The sequence below is a fragment of the Sminthopsis crassicaudata genome, chromosome 5 (assembly GCF_048593235.1).
Source record: "Sminthopsis crassicaudata isolate SCR6 chromosome 5, ASM4859323v1, whole genome shotgun sequence".
NCBI classification, from domain to species: Eukaryota; Metazoa; Chordata; class Mammalia; order Dasyuromorphia; family Dasyuridae; genus Sminthopsis; species Sminthopsis crassicaudata.
The window spans coordinates 91292179-91315605 of record NC_133621.1 but is presented as its reverse complement, the minus strand read 5'-3'; the positions used below and the strand labels follow the sequence as shown (position 1 = coordinate 91315605).

At 35.8% G+C, this 23427-nt stretch overlaps 1 protein-coding gene across 1 annotated transcript; it reads left to right on the top strand.

Annotated features, from left to right (window-relative positions):
- The first annotated feature begins 907 nt into the window (after positions 1-907).
- Positions 908-23172, top strand: LOC141542865 (uncharacterized). Its single transcript, XM_074267510.1, has 4 exons — positions 908-1430; positions 6996-7119; positions 8770-10812; positions 21141-23172. The coding sequence occupies exons 1-4, from the start codon at positions 1338-1340 to the stop codon at positions 21983-21985; spliced, it is 3105 nt and encodes a 1034-aa protein (XP_074123611.1). The 5' UTR covers positions 908-1337; the 3' UTR covers positions 21986-23172.
- Positions 23173-23427: the final 255 nt, after the last annotated feature.

The following is a 23427-nucleotide window of genomic DNA, read 5'->3' as shown; positions in this document are numbered from 1 at the left end:
TTGTTGGTTTTTTTTTAAATAAAGAGTTGTTATTGATTTCTTTTGTTTTTATCATCCCCTTAGTTTCCCCCACTATTCCTCTTTCTCCCCATCTTAGAGAGTCATCTAATTTTTTAAAGACAAAAAAAGAAAAGAAGAAAAAAAAAAAAAAACAAACTCACTGATCAATACATTGAAAAATAAGCTATGTATAACACTTGTGGGCTACCTGCTTCTGCAAAAGGTTGAGGTGATTGTATCTAAACTAAATGTTCTTTCAAAGCAAATCACCTACCCTGTAGGACTTCTACACCTGATCTTTCCCACACTCTTTAAGATTCATAGTTATTAGTTGGAAGGTGGTACATGTCCATTCTTCCTTTTTCTGAGGCTGGTGGATTGCTTGAGTTCAGAAGTTCTGAACTTCAGTAGGGATAAAGTTGATCAAGTGTCATGTTAAATTCAGTATTAGTAGGGTGAGTGCCCTGAAAAGTAGGGGGCCACAAGACTGCCTGAGGAAAGGCAAACACCCCAAGACAAAAAAAAAAAAAAAAAAAAGGAACGGATTAAAATTTTGGTACTGTTCCAATGAATGGGCAAGATCAATTACCAAAAAAAAATAAAAGATTCATGGTAAAATTGAAATGTAGAAATATTTTTAGCTTCATGACATTGGTTAAATTTCATAGATCATTCCCCTTTGGGAGCAGAAAGACAATGTGCAGCAAGAATAGTACAGAGACTCCAAGGAGAATAGAATCTCATAGATCTTCATGAATCTGGCTTCACAAGGTTAATTAAAATCTAATTCTGGTTTTAGAAAATACTAAAAACATGTCTTGTTCCACAAAGCAGGGCGGGGGAAATAAACTGAAAAGTGAAACTAGACATTTATGGGAACACACCCTTTATTTTTGAAAGGCATTTCCTGACATTACAAAGATTTTGTGAGATCAGATATTAACTGTTTTAAGTCATATATACTTTCTTTAAAGATCTTTTGTGCAATAGCCCAGAATATTTCAAGGCTGAAAAGGTTCTTAAAGGATTTTTTTTTTTTTTTCAGGAAGATCAGCATTCTCTTTTTGAATGTGAAGTCAATTTTTTTTGAAGTGGACTGTTAGCATGATACAGTGGGGATAAGAAGAGATTTGCTAATCACAAATGCTGCTTATCTCTGAAGACCACTGAAGGACATGGAATTGCTACAATATAGTGAAAAGAATATGGGAGTCGGAAAACCAAAGTTCAAATCCTCTTTGTGACATTTTCTGCCTGAGTGACTGTAGGCCAGTGATTTAACTTTTCTACACTGATGAAATGATCCCTAAGGTTCCCTTCGCACTTTATATGACCCTATGTGCTTCAGAAGCAAGACATTGGAAAATGCTATAGGTCCTTCTCCCTCTCTCCATGTGGATAGAACTTGTTTCTCTGAAGATAGAGCTAAGGTAAGTCTGACTATTTTCTCCCTTGGGGACAAATCTAGATCAAATAGATTACTGAATGACAGGAATATTGAATGAAATCTCCCAAAGGCAGTGTATTTCAAAAGGGAGCATCCATTATGGACAACAGGGAAATACAATTAACTGTATTTTCAGGATGGAAAGAACCAATCATAGAATCAAATGTAGGGTTTTCTACCAATCTCTCCATGGAGAGCTCCCTGTCTACTCCAGATGAGCCTTTTTCTCCAATTTACCAAGCTCAAAGTCTCTAGGGACATTGAGCAGTGAGGTGACTTAGCCAGGAAAGAATTTTTGGGGGACATATTTCTGTCCACTACACTATCCTATCTCTTGGGCTGTAGAGGCAACTAGAGCTCATAAAGAAAAGGATCTGAGTTTGAATCTCAGCATTATTTGAACCTCTCAGTCTCAATAGGAATAATAATAACACCAATCTTAAAGAGTAGTTATGAGAACCAAATGAGACAATATACAATGCTTTGTAAGCTTTAAAGCATTATATATATGCTAGATATCCTTTCCCCAGATGACTTAATATTTTGTTTCCTCCCAATTACATGTAAAAACAATTTGTAACATTCGTTTTTTTGAAAATTTTGAACCATCTCTTCTCCTCCTATCCCCCAATTGAGAAGGCAAGCAATTTGATAATAGGTTATGCATGTGTAGTCACGCAAAATGTATTTCCATATTAGTTATATCAAACAAAAAATACCTCCCAAAAAGACAAAAGAAACAAAAAAAAAGTAAAGAAAAAATATGCTTTGATCTACATTTATCTGATTTTTCCATTAGTTCTTTCTCTGGAGATAAGACAGCTAATTGCTAGATATTCTGATATGTAGGGAGGGTAAAGGAATAGTTTATAGTGGATTTGGAAAAATTATCTTGCTCATGGGAGAGGAATGCTATGTTTCAGAGATCACATCAATGGGTCTGACTATTATGGGTCAAAGATTATAAGCCAAATTGAAGGCAACAGCTTCATTAGTATACTAAAGAAATTGCCGATAGAACTTCAACTTCCTAGAGCACAGATTTAGTTTTTAGAACTGTTCAATCTCTTTTAGAGAACACAATTAGCAGCATTCTGAAGTAACTTCGAATAAAAATGCAACACTTTCCACAGAAAAAAATGAAATAGAAAAAGAAGGAATCATCCAATGGAGAAAGGAGAGCTTCTGGAGAAATATTTTTCATTAATCTTGTAGAATCTTTAAGTAGGATGACAAGCATTCCCTGTTCAAGGGATGGAGATAAGGAAAGGTGATCAAGTACTTTTCTAATTATGAATAAGGTCCTTTTGGACAAAATTGCAAAGATAAAGTAACCATTGGGACCGGTCTGGATATGTCTGTGATCTAAGGACAACAAAGATCTATGGCAACAATGGAAAAGAATGTCCATTTTATATAATTTTCTCTCTTTTCTTTTTCCTACCATTCCACTACCAGGCAATTGGGGGGGGGGGGGAGAAGGAGGGAAGAATTAACTCATTAATTTGTCAAGAAATGATTCCTAATTCCTATTTTCCCCCTCATGACAACTAATATTTCTAGAAAATACCTGAAAAGCAAATTTTTTTCTTAAAATAAAACTTGAAATTCCCTGGGAAATTAGCCCTATAAGCTACAGGATACATCAGTAATACAGATGTTATTATATAATAGTATATAATTATATTAAATAGATACAGAAAAATGTCATGTACATGAATATTTGTATATATATATATATATATATGTATATATATATGTATATATATATGTATATATATATACACACATACATGTAAATTATAAAATTTATATATATATACCTATATATACATATGACATAACCTCCATTAAGCTATACATTTTTATGTCTATACATATATAAATAAAGTATATTTGTGTGTATATGTATATGTAAATACACACACATCCAAGTGTAAATATATGTGTATACATAATTACATACATAAAGTGTTTGTAAAATATATGTGAAGGTCGTCTTTGACCAGGGGAATTTGGAGAGGCTCACTAGAGGAGATATTTGACTTGACCATTAAAGGATTGGGGGAAATTTAACATGAAGAGAAGGGAAAGCAAGCTCTTCCAGGGATGGGAATCAGTCTGTGCAAAGACCCAAGCATGAGAATACAGGCAAAATGATACAGCTTGTTCAGAGGACAGAGTGCATGGAGAAGGGCTCTAGGAGATAAAGCGGTTATGGTGAAGTGGCACAAGATGGTGGAGGGTTTGATGGGTAGACAAAAGATGATAGGCATCATTGAAAATTATTGAATAAAAGAGTATCATTATCCAGATCTCTGCATTCTTTGGAAATAGTATCTTCAGAAAATTAAATACAAAATAGGTACAAAGTATTTTGTATACACTAAAGTACAAAGTACAGACAGAGAGATACTCATAAACAGGAAAAATCAGGACAGCCTTCTTGTAGGGAAGCATATGAGTTGAGCTTTTAGGTAGAGATTCCACAAGACCAAGACTATGAGCAGGGAGCAGACGAGAAGAGCTTTTACAAAGGCTTGGAAATGGGAGATCGGATGTTGTAGATGGAGAACATCATGCTGAAGAATAGCAAGGAGTCCATTGTCACTGAAACCTGATCACTTAAAAGATAAAAGCACTGACCTGGGTTCAGGAAGACCTGAAATTAAAACTTCAGCCTCAGACACTTAATTAGCTGTGTAACTGAGTAAGTCCCCTAACTTCTGTCTGCCTCACTATCCCCATCTATAAAATGGGATAACAATAGCAACAGAGCTCTTGAGAGGATAAAATGATATCTGATTTGTAAAATGCCTTAGAGTGCTATATAAATGCTAACTATTGTCAATCACTAGATTGCAAAGTATGTGGGAGGAAGTAAAATGATTAAAAAGATAGAAAGTGGCCAGATTATGAAGAGCATTAAAACCAAATGTAGAGAGCAGCTAGGTGGTGCAGTGGATGGAGCACCAACCCTGAAGTCAGGAGGATCTGGCCTCAGACATTTAACACTTCCTGGCTGTGTGACCGTGGGTAATTCACTTAACCCCAAATGCCTCAGCCAAAACAACAACAACAAAATGCAGGCTTTTATATTTGTCTTCGACCCTAAATACTAAAACTTTGCTGATCCCCAAATCCCAAGTTAAAACAAGCAATGGCTTCCTGACCTTCTTGGTTCCAGAACTTACTTGGTTCCCTGGGTTAGAAAAAGATCAGCCTCTACCTCGAATTGCCTTCTTTCTCTTCCTTCCTCCTTTGTGGGACAGTAACAACCACAAAATCAATCAGAGACTCTGAGAGTTAGAAAAAGCAAAGTGGGGGAGACTGTTATGATCTCATGAGAAAGGGCATCTCCCATCAAACAAGGTGTTTGTCAGTAAAAGGAATGCAAATCATGTTTGGGATGAAGAGACCTACCCAAATTTACTCAGAAGTTACTCATAAAAAGCAGAATTATTTATTAGAAGCAGACCCGTTTTCCTGGTCTGTGAGCCGAATTTCACAGTAAGAGAGAGCCATTCCCTTGAAAATGTTCACAGTATTTATACATTTCAGACAAAGAACCTCCTAAATCTCACCATATGGTGTGATTGGTCACATAAGTCTCTATTCCCCTATATGGTCAGTGGAATGCAGTAGGCATGTAGCTTTCTCACCAGTATCTTTCTTTGAACAGTGGAATATAGTCCAGGCTTTATCTAAAAATCGCATGCTTCCTCACTACTATCCTCTTTTGGACAGTGGAATGCAGTCTAGGCCCTATCTAAAATCACATACTTCCTAAATTGAGGCCTTTAAGGCTGTAGCTAATCGTCTCTGATCAATATGTTCTTGATCTATAAGTTCTTCACATTTTCCACACAAGCATAACTTCGAAACACAAGATTAAATACCCTGAATGTAGAAACACCCCAAACCCTCACACACTGCCTCCAGGCTGGCTTTTCTCTCTCATTGTTTGAGTGAGTCCAGACTTACATTCTAATCAAAGAAATCTAACCCAGAAACAAAAGAATCCAAGTAAATAATAACAAATTCTTAATTTAAGTTTCCCTGGAAAACTGCTATACAAGCAGATATAATTCAAAGCCATATCACCTTTAAAAGAAGTACTTAAATGCTAATTAAAATGTAGTGAGAAAACAGGAGACAACACCTGCAACTTTTAGCTATAGCTCTATTTGCTATGATAAAATCTCAAGTCACAATTATATTTAAGATTATATTTCCTTGACAGTGTTTTCATTCAGTTAATTCCACACACTCCTTTCCTTTCCTCCTTCTTTCTTTCTCTTTCTCCCTCCCTTCCTTCCTATTTTCCTTCCTTCCTTTCTCTTTCTTTTTTTCCCATTCCTTCCTTCTTCCTTCTTCCTGTTGAGGTTGAGACCAGTGTCCTGAGGTGTCTCAAAAGAACTTGCAGTCTTGAATCCATTTCCTACTCAAAGAGCAAAGTTTATTGTAATTGTAACACCATTACAAGTGGGCTGAATTACAAAAGAAATTAGCAAAGAAACAGAAACAAAGAAGCACATTTATCCAGCTTTCTATCTCTGATATGCTAATTCTATGACCCAAAGGAGGGTAGCAGAATTTGGTTATCACTGACCAACAGATTATCTATCTGATAGTCAGCAATGAAATGAGGAGTGGTTTATTCACTATTATCTCAGAAGTTTGGTCTGTGGGACTACCCTGAGGATAGAAGCTATATGACTGAAGAGTAGTCATTCAGAATCAGACAGAATGGGTGTGGGAGTTTTCTGAGGCAAATTCCAAAGTCAGAAGATTTAGGACTACTGACTTATTGTTAGAACAGAAGCTCTCCCCTAAAATCAAAGGACCACAAAATCATTGTTATATTACATTACATCACTCCTTCCTTCTTTCTTTACGAATTACACTTTATCTTGGTACTTGCATCTAGTACCTATATTCTCTTTTCCTTACTTTACTCCAGCTACCTTGGCCTTAAGCAAGAATATTTATTTATACAGAAAAAGAAAATATCAATTCAGAAGTAAAACACAAAAAGCAAGGTAGACAGATCAAAGATCCTATCTTATCTAGTGCTATCTGGATGATACTAAAATATCTAAGCTAATTTTCCTGATTATTATCAGCACCCTCTGATCTAGTTTGGATCCATGATTATCTCATTCAGATAGTCTTACTCTGGGATCCATGAATTATTGATTTTCTTTGTAATCCTACATATTTTTATTTAAAACATTTAAATATATTATTCTGAGAAGAATTCAAAGACTTCACCAGACTGCCAAAAGGTCCATGAAACAAACAAAAAAAGATTTAGAAACTTTAATCTAAGCAGATAATTAATTCCAGGAAATGTGGCTCTTTTGTTATCCTCAAAAAAAATTAATGTCATTCTACTCCAGAATATCTTCAATCTTCTTGAAGAGCTCTTGATTACCAGAATTTGGGGGAGCATTATGAGGAGGAAGAATAGGGAATTTCTCTGTGATCTAGCAGGTTAGGCTATAAGTTCAAGACAACTTCCTCAAATCTCAATTTTCTTCCATAGGAAAATTTCAGTGAGAGAACATCAGGCACAATGACCTTGGAGAGAACAATGCAGATACCAGCTCTTGGCCGTCCCTTGTATCTGGGGACACTCTATGACTGCCGCACAGATACATTCATACCAGGTAATTATTCACTTAAAACCAAAATTTTATACCAGAAATCAGGGGAGGAGAACATGAGAAAAGGGGAAGAGGAGGAAAATGTTAGGTGTAAAAAGATCAGATTGGGGGAAAGTGCCAGGCAGTATAGTTTGTTACCTTGTCCTTTCTCCCAAACAGAAGTCAACTAGATTTTTAACTCTAATCCAACTAAAGGAGAGCCTATTTACTGGCAAATGTCAATCCATCAGAGAATTAGTGTACCATAATGCCAAGCACTCCAGATATGAGGAGGGAATGGCCTACGAGGACAAGTTAGAAAAGGAAGTCATTCATCACATCAGATAAAAATCAAAAACAGTTGCAATCTTCACAAGATCCAGCAGAGTCCATGATTGTTGCAAAGTGGCTGAATTAAGTCAGGCATATTCTGCATTACAGGGACCCAACAAACCTAGACATGATAGCAAATCAAGTTACATTTAATATTCAGGGTATCCTTGAAAAGGAAAGGAAATGTTTGTGGAAAGAGGAAAAGATAGTGACCTCATTTTCCCTTCGTTAAAGTGAGGACTGGGAATGGTTTGCATATAAATGGATTTCTCAGGCTCTACCAGTCTGTGGAAGAAGCATCCAAGGCAAGAAGCTGGTCTTGGAAAAGGAGTGCTCAGAGGCATAGTTTGGGATCATTGGTAAAGGAAACTCCCAGTGAGTAAACTTTTATTACCAATGCAGACCCACAGCTTCTTTGAAATTCAGGCTTATGGAATTGCTTGGGTCACTGAGAAAGGAAGTGACTTGCCCACCTGGACCCACAGTCATATTGTGTTAAAGAAGGAACTTTGACATCAAGCTTCTTGACCCTGGGGGCCAGCTCTCTATTCACTACTCCATGCCATCTCTCTTTGTAGTATGCTATTACTTTTCAGCTCTAGAGCAAATTCTAATAACTGCATACCCAGCTGCCACTTGGAGACCTGCTGTGAACACAAGTGCCACTTAGAATCCCCACCAGGTATTGACCTCACCCTTGGTCACCTATTTTCTACTTAGGGTAGACAGTGTGGTGGGCTATTCTTGCAGTCCAAAGACCAAGGCTTCACTTTGACACTTACTGGCTATGTGTTTCCCAAAAAGTTAACCAGCATCTTTCTGAGTCTCAACTTTATTTGTCTGTAAAATGAGACTAATGGAATTTTGCACGATTTACCCTATAAAAGTGTTGGAGAGAAAGTACTTTGTCAATGCTGTGAAATCTAAATCAATATTTGTTTGGTTTTTTGGGGTTTTGGGGGGAGGGATGCAGTTCCCATGCTGAGAGGAGGAAAGGCTTCTTTACTTATAGAAGGAGCATAGGGATTTGTATATTGGATAAGGAATTGTGTACTGGAGCTCTAGGATAAGGATCCAGATTCAGGCATTTAGAATGGGGAGAGGCTTTGTAAGAGTTCTGTCAGCATACATAGAAGGCTTGATAGAACAAGGAAATTTCAGAGGCCTTGAGAAGTTTTTCCAGGGCAGGAATGAGATTCTGCCATCTGTGCCTCTTGTCCTACTTACCCTCCTTCCAGATGCTATCTCCACTACTCCTTCTGGAAAAGACACCCTAAGGTGATAAGCTGTGCTCCCTCTGCAATCTGCCATTTTCTCCCTAATATCTCTGTCCCATTCTAGGCATCACTTTGTGGGATAGGGAGACCCTCGAGAGAAATGTAACCACAGAAGATCAATACAAGACTAACTTTGAGATAATCACCTCTGACTCTATGGATGAAAAGACCCATGCCATGAACATCACTGGAGAACTGAAAGCAAGTATCCTTGGAGGCTTGGTTGAAATAGGAGGATCTGCCAAATATTTATGTGACACCAAGACCTCCCAACAGCAAGCTCGGGTCACTCTTAAGTACAGTATGACTACACAGTATTTTCACCTAACAATGAACCACCTAGGACATGAGAATATTTCTTACCATGATGTGTTTGATAATGGAACAGCCACCCACGTGGTCACTGCAGTGCTCTATGGGGCCCAGGCTTTCTTTGTGTTTGATCAGAAAGTTTCCATCAATGAAAATATCAAGGATATAGAAGGAGCATTGAAGGCTAACGTAGAAAAGATTCCTCAAGTATCAGGAAAAGTAGAGGGAGTGATGAAAATGGAAGACAATCAGACAAAATCAACTAAAGAATTCAGCTGTAAATTTTATGGGGATTTTGTTCTTGAGAGCAATCCAGTGACTTATGAAGATGCAGTAAAAGTCTATGCCTCCCTTCCTAAGCTGCTTAGGGGCCGTGGTGTGCCCCTCCAAGTCTGGTTGTACCCTCTGGAGAAGCTGAGCTCCAAGGCTGCCAGGCTGGCTCGAGGGATCAGCATGAACTTGATATGGGAGGCCCAGGACACTCTGGAGAAGTTATGTGAGTGTGACAAGAGGTGCAATGACATGCTGGAGGCACCAGATCTCTCAGTCTTTTCTGCAACCAAGGAAAAAATCAGGCTATTCCAGGAGTTAAATAGGCTGCACAGACAGCTTTTACAGAAGGAAATAGTAAAGACCTTACCCCTGATCCGGGAGGGTAGAGCAGAAGAAGATGAGCTAACCAGTATTCTAGCTAGGGAAAGCCAATCCTCATTTAGTACCAGGAGACTCTCAGAATTCCTAGATCAGAAGCTCAGTGAGATGAAGGTGGTAAAGTCCTACCTCGCGCTTCTGAAGGAGATACAAGTCATAGCTGATTGGAAAGAGTTGGACAATGTAGTATTAGGCTCTACCCACAGATTTGTTCTGGTATTTGCATTCACCTCCTTGAAGGAAGAACCCTACTTAGCAGATTGGAAACAGTGGCTTCGGGATCCAGAATCATTTACTCCTGATTGTGAGCAAAAGATTTATTCCTCATGGGTCAAGGACACAGAGACAAGGAGAAAAGCCATACAATTGGCAGAATCCTTTTCAGCATTTGCCAGGGCCAATCATTCCACTGAGAAGACTCAGTTCATTGTGGCATCTGTCCCAGACCAGGAGAAGCAGGGGGTCTCCATTTATCTTTATGAAAAGGGACTGCTGGTCAGCTCCGACTTTGAGCTCCCAGTCAAACCTCCTCCTCCCCAGATTGCTGAGGTCACACATAACTGTGTTGAGCTCACACTGACCCCAGAATGTGGGAGAGAGGAGAAGATCATTGGCTATCAGGTAGAGTACCAAGTCGTAGGGGAAGAGAACTGGACTGCCATCCCTATATCTGGAAAACCAGATGTCTTCAAAGTGAGTGGCCTTGTACCTAGCACAGAGTATCTTTTCAGGTTTGCTGAGATCAGTGAGCTGGGGCTCAGTGAGAGCAGTGATGTGAGCATTACTGTCAGGATACATCCCCCAACCTGCCCTCCTGGGAAGCCAAAAGCTGTTGTGGTGGGACCTCAGTCTGTTACCCTTAACTGGAAGCGTCCAAGAATTGTTGGAACAAGAATCAAGATCAAAGAATATAGAATAGAGTATAGAGAGGAAAATGAAACTGTGAGTGAGCAAGGGGAAGGAGAATGGAATGAATACAGAACAGGAAATAACCAGACATATTGTGACATTGATGGATTGAGACCTCAGACTGTATACAGGTTCCAAGTTTCTGTTATGTATGATGATGGATGGAGCAGTGACAGCAGTGACAAGAGTGATCCAGTGAGGACCCTTCCTGACACAGAGGAAGCTTCAATTTCTGGTAAGGGGCTTTTAGTAACCAGAATTCATAAGAATGTTTTCATTACTTGAAGAATTTCAGGGATTGATCAGGAGACTCTCATTGAGTTTCACAATCCATTTAATTAAATTACAAAGGATTAGATGCTGATTTATTTGCAGTTTTTAAGGGTCCATTGACCCTTAAAGGAGGAGGTTGGTCAATCAAATTCCACTTCCGCCCAGAAGAATCTCAAGTAGAAAAGATATCTACTAATTCAAATTATTAAGTACCTGAAATTTGTATCATTGAAAATCATACCCAGTGAAAAGTAATTTCCCACATTTTTCTGAACTATATATTTTTTTTATTCCAGGTAAATAAAAAGTAGTGTTTGGTGTATATTTTAAGTGAAAATCAGTTTTAATTGCTTCAGAATTTCTAGATACTCAAGTATAATACAGTAAAAAAAAAAAAATTCTAAAGTTGAGGGGAGTCATAAAGATTCTGATTCCTAGCTGCATCATATGTCCTCTCTATAATGTCTCCAAAAAGTGATTAAAAAGCCACTAATAGGAACCTCACTCTCTCATGATCCAGCTTATTCATTCCATTTTAATGAACTCAGATCATTAAGTTCTTTTATCAGACTAAAATCTATCATCCTATAACTTACATCCACAGATTTTAGTATTTTTCTCTGGAGCCAAGCAAAACAAATTTGTAATCACTTTTATACACAGTAGCTTTTAAAATATCAAAGAGAGCTATCATAGCCCTACTCTCCATGTCTTTTTTTTAAAACATTTTATTTTTCCCCAAACATGTAAAAAATTAATTTTTAACATTCATTTTTTTAAAATTTTGCTTTCCAAACTCTCTCCCTCCCTTTTCCCCTGCCTAAGACAGCAAGCAATTTTAAGCATGCTATATATATATATGTATATATGTATATATGTATATATACATATATTCAGTCATGGAAAACATATTTCTGTATTAGTCATGTTGTAAATAAAAAGAGTAAAAAGAAAAAGAAAAAAAGGACAAACACTATGCTTTGATCTTTGATTCAGACTCCACTAGTTCTTTCTCTGGAAATACATGGCATTTTCATCATGAGTTCTTTGGAATCAATAGGAATAATATCATGTCCATGATGGATAGCAACTGTTTAAAAATACTAAGGAAAACAGTTTTCTGGACAACAGACGGAATTAAGGAAAGAGACATAATAATATAATTCCTTATAGACTTATGCCACTCATTTGTGTTCTTTCACTCAATTTAATAAACATCTATTAAGCACCCAAAACATTCAAGGCATTGTGCTGGTTAACATTTTGTTAGGCTCTATTTTGCTTGATTTTAGTAAATAATGTTTAAATATCTGAGCTTATGAGAAAGTTTCATGAGAAACATATTGATCTAATTTCTTTTGTCTTCTTTATTATTATTGCTCACAATTACATTATCAGAATTTCATATGTGACCCAGGATTCAAAACTAGCATTTGCAACTTCATTGAGAAAGAGAATGAGTACTTCCTCATCTGTCAAGCTCTTGTCAACTCTTCCTTTCATGTAGGTACAAAGCTCTAAGGAATCTTTGTATCTACCAAGGTGGAACCTTGGGTCACACATTTTTGAGAATCTTTAACCACTTTTGATCTGTCTTCCTTTTTAGTGTTTCTAGAGATGAAATCAGATCTTTCCCCTAACTGTCTGAAGTGTACTTTCCTATATAAATTAGATCATATCCAGTATAGTATAACATAATCACTCTATCCCCATATTCCCATGATTTATTATTCATTACTCAGCTCTTCTTTAGCAATCAAAATTATGTATTAAGAACTTATTCTTGGGGCAACGAGGTAGTGTAGTGGATAGAGAACCAGCCCTGAAGTCAGGAGGATCTGAGTTCAAATATGACCTCAGACACTTAACATTTCCTAGCTGTATGACCCTGGGCAAGTCACTTATCCCCAATTGCCTCAGCAAAAACAAAACAAAACAAAACAAAAAACTCATTCTTCCTGTTCTCTCTATTTTCTGAAAGATGAAATTGTCAGCAATGTAAAAAAAGATTTCATCATATATCCTAATAAACAGAATAAAACTTCCAGCAGATTACAAGATAATTGACCTCTACCTAATCTCCACAACTTCCATATTTGACTCTTTGACAATTTTATGCTATGTTTAAATAGTCACATTACATATAATACATATACATACCTACTTGTATATGTAAATACACAAATGTCTCCTCTATCAAGCTAGGCAAGCTATAGATTAGTGTTATAACAGTAACTTAGAACCTCAGAGTTTAAAGGGACTTCAGATTTTATTTAGTCTAACCAGTCACTATCTGAAGCATGAATTCCTTTATCAATATCCACAAGAAATAGTCATACAGTCTCTAGTTGAAAAATCTTCTATTAGAACTTTTCCTTGATCTTCCTAATCAGGAAACTCCAGTGATTCCTTCTTGCCACTAGAATATAATATAAATTCTGTCTGGATTTTAAAACCTTTGCTATGTGAATTATTTCTAATCTTACCTTCTAATTTACATTAGTCCCATCTGTGTATTTTTGTGATTCAATGACACAAGACTTCTTGCTGTATTTTGCACAAGAAATTCCATCTCCTATTCCAGATATTTTTACTGATTGACCACAATATCTAGATGTTCCCTCTGTATCTCTGCTTTTTGGCTTCACTGGCATCCTTCACATCTCAGCTAAAATCTCACCTTTTATAAGAAATTTTTCCCAGTCTTCCTTAATTTTAGTGCTTTCCTTCTAACATTATCCCTAATTTATCTTGTACATATCTTGCTTGCACATAGCTGTTTACATGTTGTCCCTCTACCAAATGTCATCTCATTGAGAACATGGTCTTTTTGCCTACTAGCAAAATATTTTCCATTCTGGACTTATGAAATTGATTTTCTCAACCTAAGGGTAAGCATTCATATGCATACATATTAAAGCAGGGGTTCTGGAACTATGACCCGTGGGCCAGATGAGGCCCACTGAGTACATTTATGCCACCCACTGGGTTATGGCAAATGGGCTGAGGGGTGGAGACAGAGTGTGAGTTTTTGTTTTTACTATAGTCTAGCCCTCCAACAGTCTGAGGGACAGTGAACTGGCCCCCTATTTAAAAAGTTTGAGGACCATGTTAAAGTTTGCTTCATCAGAGTAAGCCCATTTTTTACCCTTTCCTTATGCTTTTATACTCCATGGATCCCAGATTCATATCTCTTCAAAATTTGATGACCATGCCATCTATGTTTTCATCCAAATTACTTTTTTTGCCTTTACCAAAATGTTCTCTATTATTCTGTTCTCATTCAGGTAGAGGGATATGTCTATTATCTTGACAAATACTACTACTTCTCTGTCCCTTTTATCAAATCTATTACTCTTCAACAAGATATGTCCTTTATGTTAAAAGCCACATTTTAACAAGTCTCAGTGATTACTATGAGTTCCTATTTCTCCTATTAAAATCTTGAGTTTACCTTGTATACAGTAGAATATACTTTGAGGTATATACTTTCTAGTAGAAAAGCATTGTGCTCTCAAAAACAAAACAAAACAAAACAAAACAAAACAAAAAAAAACAACCCAAAATCAGAAATAGGAACCACTGTTATGTAGTATTCATTCAACACTATTATTTCAATTATATACCCTAGGACTCATTCAGGTCATTCTGTTCACAGAATTATAAGATTGAAAAACAAATCTAAGCCAACAATCAAAGCAGATAAAAACATTTTTCTGTTTTTAAGGGATCTCCAGAGTAAGAAAACCTTAGAGAGTCACCAAGTCCTCAGGCAAGATTTTGGTGGAAAGAGAAACTTAGAAAAACAACATTCCTATTGCCTTTCTATGAGATTCTGTCCTCCATAGGATTGATAAACATTATCATACACGTCATCCTTATGATATCATTCATTTTTCTTCATGAGATAATAGCTAACTGAAACAAATATTATTTACATTTTTAAAAAATTTTACTTGACTTGTTTTATTTAATTTAATTTTTATTTTTGAATTCTCTCTGTTCCTTATCTACTTCCATCACCTACTGAGAAGGCAAGAAAAACAAAACTGATTATAAATATGTATAGTCACTCAAAATAAATTTCTACATTGCACACGTCCAAAAAGGAAAAGAAAGAAAAGAAAATACAGTCCAATCTTCACTCTAAGTCTCATTTAGAAGATATTTGGGGATAACATGTTTCATTACAAGTCCTTTAGAATAGCAATAGGTCTTTATGTTAATCGGAGATGCTAAGTCTTTCAAACAGCATTATTATTACAATATTGTTGTTATGTAAGTTGTTCTAGTCCTATTCATTTCATATTGCATCAGTTCACACAAATCTTCTCAGGTTTTTCTGAAATCATCCCTTTCATGTCTTACAAAACAATAACATTCCATCACATTATTATACCATAATTTATTCATCCATTCCCCAATTGATAAGTATATCTTTAGTTTTCAATTCTTTAAAATTAAAAAAGGGCTGCTATAAATATCTTTGTACTAAGGGTCCTTTTCCTTTTTCTTTGATCCCTTTGAGTGTAAGTCTAGTAGCATATCTCTGGCTCAAAAGCATGTACAGAATGTTTTGAGGGCATAATTGAAATTGCTTTCCAAAATGGTTGAACAAGTTCACAGCTCAAACAGTGTATTAATTTATCTGTCCTCCTACAGCCCTTCTAGCACTTTTTATTTTTCTTTTTTGTCATCTTAGCTATTTTGATGAGTATGAGCTCATACCTCAGAGTTATTTTTATTTGCATTCTTCTAATTATTCCCTGTATAGTTCCCTATTTATCTTATATCTATATGTCTTAGAAATGGGACCTTTAGCCTCATTTCTAAAATATATAGAGAACCAACTCAAATTTATAAGAATACAAGCCATTCCCCAAATGATAAATGGTCAAAGGATATGAACAGAATTTTCAGGTGAAGAAATTAAAAGCATTTCTAACCATATTGAAAAATGCTCTAAATCACTATTGATTAGAGAAATGCAAATGAAGACAATTCTGAGGTACCATTTCATACCTCTCAGATAAGCTAAGATGACAGGAAAAGATAATGATAAATATTGGAGGGGATGTGGGAAAACTGAGATACTAATACATTGTTGGTGGTGGTGTGAAATGATGCAACCATTCTGGAGAGCAATTTAGAAGTATGCCCAAAGGGCTATCAAAATGTGCATACTCTTTGATCCAGCTGCTTCTCCACTGGGTCTGTATCTCAAAGAGATCATAAAAAGGGAAAAGGACCCACATGTGCAAAAATGTTTGTAGCAGCTCTTTTGTAATGGCAAGTGGATGTCTATCAGCCATGACTGAGAAGTTATGCTATATGAATGTTATGGAATATTATTGTTCTATAAGAAATGATCAGCAGGATGATTACAGAAATGCCTGGAGAGACTAACATGAACTGATGCTGAGTGAAGTGAATAGAACCAAGAGAACACTGTACACAGCAACAGCATGATTATGTTGATCAACTAGGATGGACTTGGCTCTTTTCAACAATTAGTTGATACAGAGCAATTCCAATAGTCATGTGATGAAGCCTTTTGCATCCCAAAGAGAGAACTATGGAGACTGAATGTGTATCAAAACATAGTGTTTTCACTCTTTTTGTTGTTATTGTTTGCTAGCTTGTTTTTTTCTTTCTGATTTTTTTTACCCTTTGATCTAATTTTTTCTCCAGCAGCATGACAAATGTGGAAATTGGATTCCTTGCTGTCTAGGGGTAGGAAAAGGGAGGAAGGAAAAAAATTTGGAGCATAAGGTTTCATAGGAGTGAATGGTGAAAACTATTTTTTCATGTATTTTGAAAAAAGGCTATTATTATTTTTTAAAAGAAAGAAAGAAATGAGACCTTTACCAGAGAAACTTGCTGTTCAGTTTTCTATTTTTCTTTTCATTCTAAATGTATTAGTTTTGCTTGTGCAAAAACTTTAATTTTATGAAATCAAAATTGTCCATTTTACCTCTTATGAATCTATCTCTTGTTTGATCATGAGATCAAATCTGACAGGTAATTTTTTTATATTCCACTAACTTGCTTATGATGTCATCTTTTATGTCTAGAGTATGTGCCCATTTTGAGCTTTGTCTTATTATATGATGTAAGATGTTTAACTATATCTAGTTTCTGTCAGACTACTTTCCAGTTTTCCAACAGTTTTTGTAGAATGAGTTCTTGCTCCAGTAGCTAAGATCTTTGGAAACACTTCATTACTGTTTTGCTAATGTGTTCCACTGATAACTGCTCTATTTCTTACCTAGTACCAAATTGCTTTACTGGTTACTATCTAGTAGCAAATTGCTTTGTAGTAGGGTTTGAAATCAGGTACTCCCCATTTTTTCCATTGATCATCCGTGCTATTCTTGACATTTTGCCTCTCCAGATGAAATTTTTTTTTCTAACTCAGTGAAGTAATTCTCTGATGGTTTGATTGATATGATACTGAATAAATAAACTAATTTAGGTCATATAGTTATAAAATGTTAGGAACAGCTATATTGTATTGCTTCCTCTCACTCCACCTTCTTGGCTCAACCCCCATATGTTTTCTCATAGAACCTATAGAACAGGGATAGAGTCAGTGCCCTACTCTGGTTCCATCATTAGCTAAATAGACAAAGGAGATAGGGAGCTTTCTACATAGGTAATATTAAACTTCTAACATATATTAGACTTAATATATATTATATATTAATTGATAATATATAATATATTAATATATTATATTAATTATATATATATTAATATATATTAATATAAACTTAATATATATTAATATATTAATTGAGCATAGACAGCTCAATTAATGTTGAAATTTTAGAACCTCAAAAAAGCCCCTCCCTCTTTATGCCAACAGGAAAAAAAAAATCTCCTTAACTTGAGTACTAACAGTTTTAGAAATAAGTATTTATCAGAAGGACCTGAGTTCACATGCAGCCTCAGACACTTGATACTTACTAGCTATATGACCTTTAGCAAGTCACTTATCCCCAGCTGCCTCACACATAAAAAAATAAAAGATTCATTCCCTTTTTACCTGGTTCTCTATTATTACCCCAGGACAGGTAAGACACTGAGACATATCAGTCAGTTATATTACAATATAAATGGTTTTTATCAGACTCTTTCCTAAGTACTTTCTAAGGAGGTGCAACCCTTCTTTAGTATGGATATATCCAGCCTCCTAAATCTCTTTTGTCCTTAATCCAGATTCTAAATTCTAGAATGTTAGAGTGAGAAGGACCTTAGACATTACCTAGTTCAGTAAAACCCCTAAGCCTTTTAAATGATTGCTGTAATTTTAATAGTAGTATTCTTTATTACTGATTTATGATAAGTCTTAATGGGACATCCTTAGAAAAATTATTTTGCACTTGAAGACACTAATACATGATTCATCTCTGCTACCTCTTTTTACATCATGGTCACTTTTCAATGATCTCTTTTTACCTTACCTTGCTCTCAGAAGGACAATTCTGTTAAGTCAGTCAACCTATCTGCCTCAGTTTTTGCCTCAGTTTACCCTAAAATGAGTATAATAATCCAGAGTTGCTGTAAGAATCCAATGAGATTTCTGGAGAGCAATCTGGAATTATGCCCAAAAAGTTATCAAAATGTGCATACCCTTTGACCCAGCCATACTACTACTGGGCTTATACCCCAAGGAACTACTAGAGAAGGGAAAGGGTCCTGTATGTGCCAAAATGTTTGTGGCAGCCCTTTTCATAGTGGCTAGAAGCTGGAAGATGAATGGATGTCCATCAATTGGAGAATGGTTGGGTAAACTATGGTATATGAATGTTATGGAATATTACTGTTCTATAAGAAATGACCAACAGGAGAAATACAGAGAGGCTTGGAGAGACTTACATCAACTGATGCTGAGTGAAACGAGCAGAACCAGAAGATCATTATACACTTCAACAATGATACTGTACGAGGATGTATGCTGATGGAAGTGGATTTCTTCAACATAGAGAAGAGCTAATCCAATTCCAATTGATTAATGATGGACAGAACCAGCTACATCCAGAAAAAGACTGGGAAATGAATGTAAACTGTTATTTTTACCTTCTGAATCCAATTCTTCCTGTGCAACAAAAAATTCGGTTCTACACACATATATTGTATCTAAATTATACTGTAATATATTTAACATATATAAGACTGCTTGCCATCAGGGGGAGGGGGGTTGGGGGAGGAAGGGAAAAAATCTGAATAGAAGTAAGTGCAAGGGATAATGTTGTAAAAAATTACCCATGCATATGTACTGTCAAAAAATGTTATAATTATAAAATAAAATAAAAAATTAAAAAAAAAAAAAAAAAAAAAAAAAAAAAAAGAATCCAATGAGATATTTATAAAGTGATTAGCACAATGCCAGGAACAAGTACCAGGCACTTAATAAATATTGTTTCCTCCCTTTTTCCTTTCAGGATCCTCTCTTGTACAATTAAGCACAAGAAATTAACATACAGCTCATTCTTCTAGACCTTTTTCTCATGAATTTCTCTCTTATTCTGTTAGGTGATAGCACACTCAGAAACTGAAAGGAATGAGGATGAACACAAAATGGAAAATGTCAGTCAGCAGAAATAGCTCACCCTCAAGATATGTCGCTAGCAATAATAGGGTTTTTCCAAAATTTCAGCAAAGGCACACTAGAAACCTTCCTTAAAAGGAAGTCTTGTACTTTCATAACTCCTCTAGATTCAAAAACTCAATAATATAAATACAGGATGTGGGTAGCGTGTTTAAGCATTAGTCCAAGACTTACAGATGTCAGGAAACAATAAATTCCCTCTGAGGTAACAAGTTGACAACAATAATAACAGTAACAGCAATAATAATTGGTATTTAGATAGCACTAAAACATGTAAATTTGTAAAAACATGTCACAAATATTATCTTATTTGACCCAAGAGGTCAATAAACCAAAAGGTGCTATTTTCATCGCCATTTTTTACAGATGAGGAAATAGCAGAGAGAAGTTATGTGACTTGACCAGGATCCCATAGCTAATAAATATCTAAGGCTAAATTTGAATTCAGGTCTTTCTGAATCCAAGGCCAGTACTTTATCTACTGTGTAACCCAACTGACAAAAAAAGAAAGAATTGTTATAAACTGTATTCAGAGAGGGTGAGGGCCCATAACGAAGGACATAATAATCCCATCTGACACATCAGGAGGCCACATCAGGAGAACCATGTCTAGTTCTGGTCACCACATTTTAAGAGAGGCATTGACTTTCTGGAACAATTACAAAGAAAGATGGAAGAATTAGAGCTGGTTTGGAGGCAGTGTTGTGTTAGTAAATGTTTCATAACTTGTTCCCCAAAATGCAAGATATATTTGAAAATTTAATCTGCATATTAACATTTTCTCCATCACACTTTCTCAAATTGAGACATCCAATAAGACAACAAAACAAAGCCCTAATTTATAGCTTTTAATGATTTCTGAGGTATAAAGGGTAAAAGTGAAAATTTAATAACCAGCTCTTGGCAGTCAGTATGAATTGGCTCCAGTATATAGCTCTGACTAAAGACAGGGTTGGACATAAAGTATAGTCTAATTATAGATACAGATATAGCAGCTGGGAGACAGGAGGCCTACCCTTTTGTTTCTCACTTTGTTGGCAATAGTAGGGGAAAGAATTCAGGGAAGAAGGTGGAAAAAGGAACTTAAGACCCTGGTATTGTAGCCTTGGAAAAGAAGCCTATTCCCTTCCCCAATATTGGTACCCTGAGGCAAAGTCTTATTCAACTCATGCCAGGTAGAGTTGCAAAACCTGGCCTGAGTTACTCTGATGTTGGGATGGTTCATTGTGAAGTAGACAACAATGACAGCAGAGGTAGAAAGAGTCTGAAGGAGAATACTGAAAAGCTGTTTTAGGGGCTCCTACTAACAGCAAATACTTAAGTAAAAAATATATTGGACAGATATGCTGAATTTCATTTTGGTTTCATTTTTCTTTTTAAAGTGTTGTTAAGTAGGATGGCCCTCTGGGAAGGAAAAAGAAAGGGAAACAAAAAAGGAAGAGATGTTGAATCATGTGATAGTTTTTTTTTTTTTAATCCAAAAGATATCAATAGAAATGTATTTAGAAAAATAAAGAAAATATTTATAGACCCTCCTTGAGAGGTAACAGGTAAAAACAAAGTTAAACTAGGAACCCAAACTTTGGCTCTCACCTGAAGAATAAATTTTAATAGTTACGTCATTTCTAACTTCAATGCAGTCTATGAAAGGATATGAATGTCTTTCTTTTTCCCAGGAGGGCCTGGACCTGGCAGTTGGTACTCTGAGGAAGTAAGAATTATCCTTTTGGGGAAGACTGGATCTGGGAAAAGTGCAACAGGAAACACTATCCTTGGCTGGAAAGCATTTAAATCTGAATTATCCCCAGTCTCAATAACTAAGACATGTACAAAAGCAAGAAGCGTGAGGGATAACAGGATATTTTCAGTGGTTGACACACCTGGCATTTTTGATACTCACAAAAACATTGAAGAAACTTTACAAGAACTTGTTAAGTGCTTGGTTCTCTCCTCCCCAGGGCCTCATGTATTTGTTCTTGTAATACCTTTGGGTTGCTATACTAAAGAAGAGAAGTTAACCATTGAACTCATTCAAAAACTTTTTGGAGATGATGCACTGCAATATGTCATTTTCTTATTCACTAAAAAAGAGGGGCTAAAGGAGAAGAGCATAGATGATTTCATAAAAAAATATGATGATCAGGACTTTGTGAAACTGATGGAAAGATGTGGGAGACGGTACTGCACTTTCAACAATAATGCAACAGGAGAAGAGAAGGAAGTGCAGGTCAGGGAGTTCATAGAGATGGTCAAAAACATGAGGAAGGTCAATAGAAACTCCTACTACAACAATGAGATCTACTCTCAGATTGAGAAAATTATCCAAGAAGAAAAAGAGAATCAGGAAAAAGAGAGAGTCTGTCATGAAAACAACAAAGAAACAAAAAAGGAGGACAATTTCTTAAACTGTCTGATTTCAAAAATTATCACTTTTTTCAGATGGCTTTGGGAAGAAATTTGTGCTTTTATCCAGAAGAATGCTTCTGAATTGAAAAGCATTTTAAAAGATACTTGTTCTTAAGATAGTAGTTTTTGCTAATGATGAAAACATTAAATGATAAATATTTTTTTTGCTTCTTTCTTTTTTTTTATTTTTTTTTATTTTTATTCATTTTTCCAAATTATCCCCTCCCTCCCTCCACTCCCTCCCCCCGATGACAGGTAATCCCATACATTTTACATGTGTTACAATATAACCTAGATACAATATATGTGTGTAAATACCATTTTCTTGTTGCACATTAATTATTAGCTTCCGAAGGTATAAGTAACCTGGGTAGATAGACAGTAGTGCTAACAATTTACATTCACTTCCCAGTGTTCCTTCTCTGGGTGTAGTTATTTCTGTCCATCATTGATCAACTAGAAGTGAATTGGATCTTCTTTATGTTGAAGATTTCCACTTCCAATGATAAATATTTTCCACAAGGACCCTTTTCTCTCCTATCTTAGTATGAGGAATTGCTCTACAAAGAAAGAACACAATTTTTAAAGGTTCTTTAGTAAGCAATCATTCTGAATTCTTATTCATTCCATCCTACCTCTCTTCTCTCCCCCCAAAAAACCCAAAATGACACTAATACATTGTTGGTAGAGTTGTGAACTGATCCAACCATTTTGAAGAGCAATTTGGACTTATATCCAAAAGGCTATCAAAATGTGCATAGTTTCTACTGGGCTTATATCCCAAAGAGATCTTAAAGGAAGGAAAAGGACCTACATGTGCAAAAATGTTTGTGGCAGCCCTTTTTATAGTGCTAGAAACTGGAAACTGGGTGAATGCCCATCAGTTGGAGAATGATTGAATAAGTTATGGTATATTAATATTATGGAATATTATTGTTCTACAAGAAATGATTATTTCAGAGCAGATGATTTCAGAGAGGCCTGGAGAGACTTACATGAAATGATGCTAAATGAAATGAGCAGAACCAGGAGATCATTGTACATGGCAACAAGAAGATTATATGATGATCAATTCTGAGGAATGTGGCTCTTTTCAACAATGAGATGATTCAAACCAGTTCCAATGATCTTGTGATGAGGAGAGCCATCTACACCCAGAGAGAGGACCATGGGAACTGAGTGTGGATCATAACATAGCAATTTCACTCTTTTTATTGTTGTTTGCTTGCATTTTATTTTTTCTCTTTTTTCTTTTTTGATCTGATTTTTCTTGTGTAGCAAAATAATTGTATAAATATGTATACATATATTGTATTTAATATATATTTTATCATGTTTTTTTTAAAAAAAACTCAAAGTTCACCTCCTTAGGGATAAGTTTCTCCTAACAGAAGCTGGTCTTTGAATAAAACATGTATCATCTGTGATGGGCCCTGTATTCAAATAGGTACTTTCTTTACAGAGCTTTCCAGACCTTAGGTTATCTCTATGTGAGGATGAGATACCACAATAGGAAATGCAAAAATATGTCTACAAATCAGACTGAGGATGGTATCA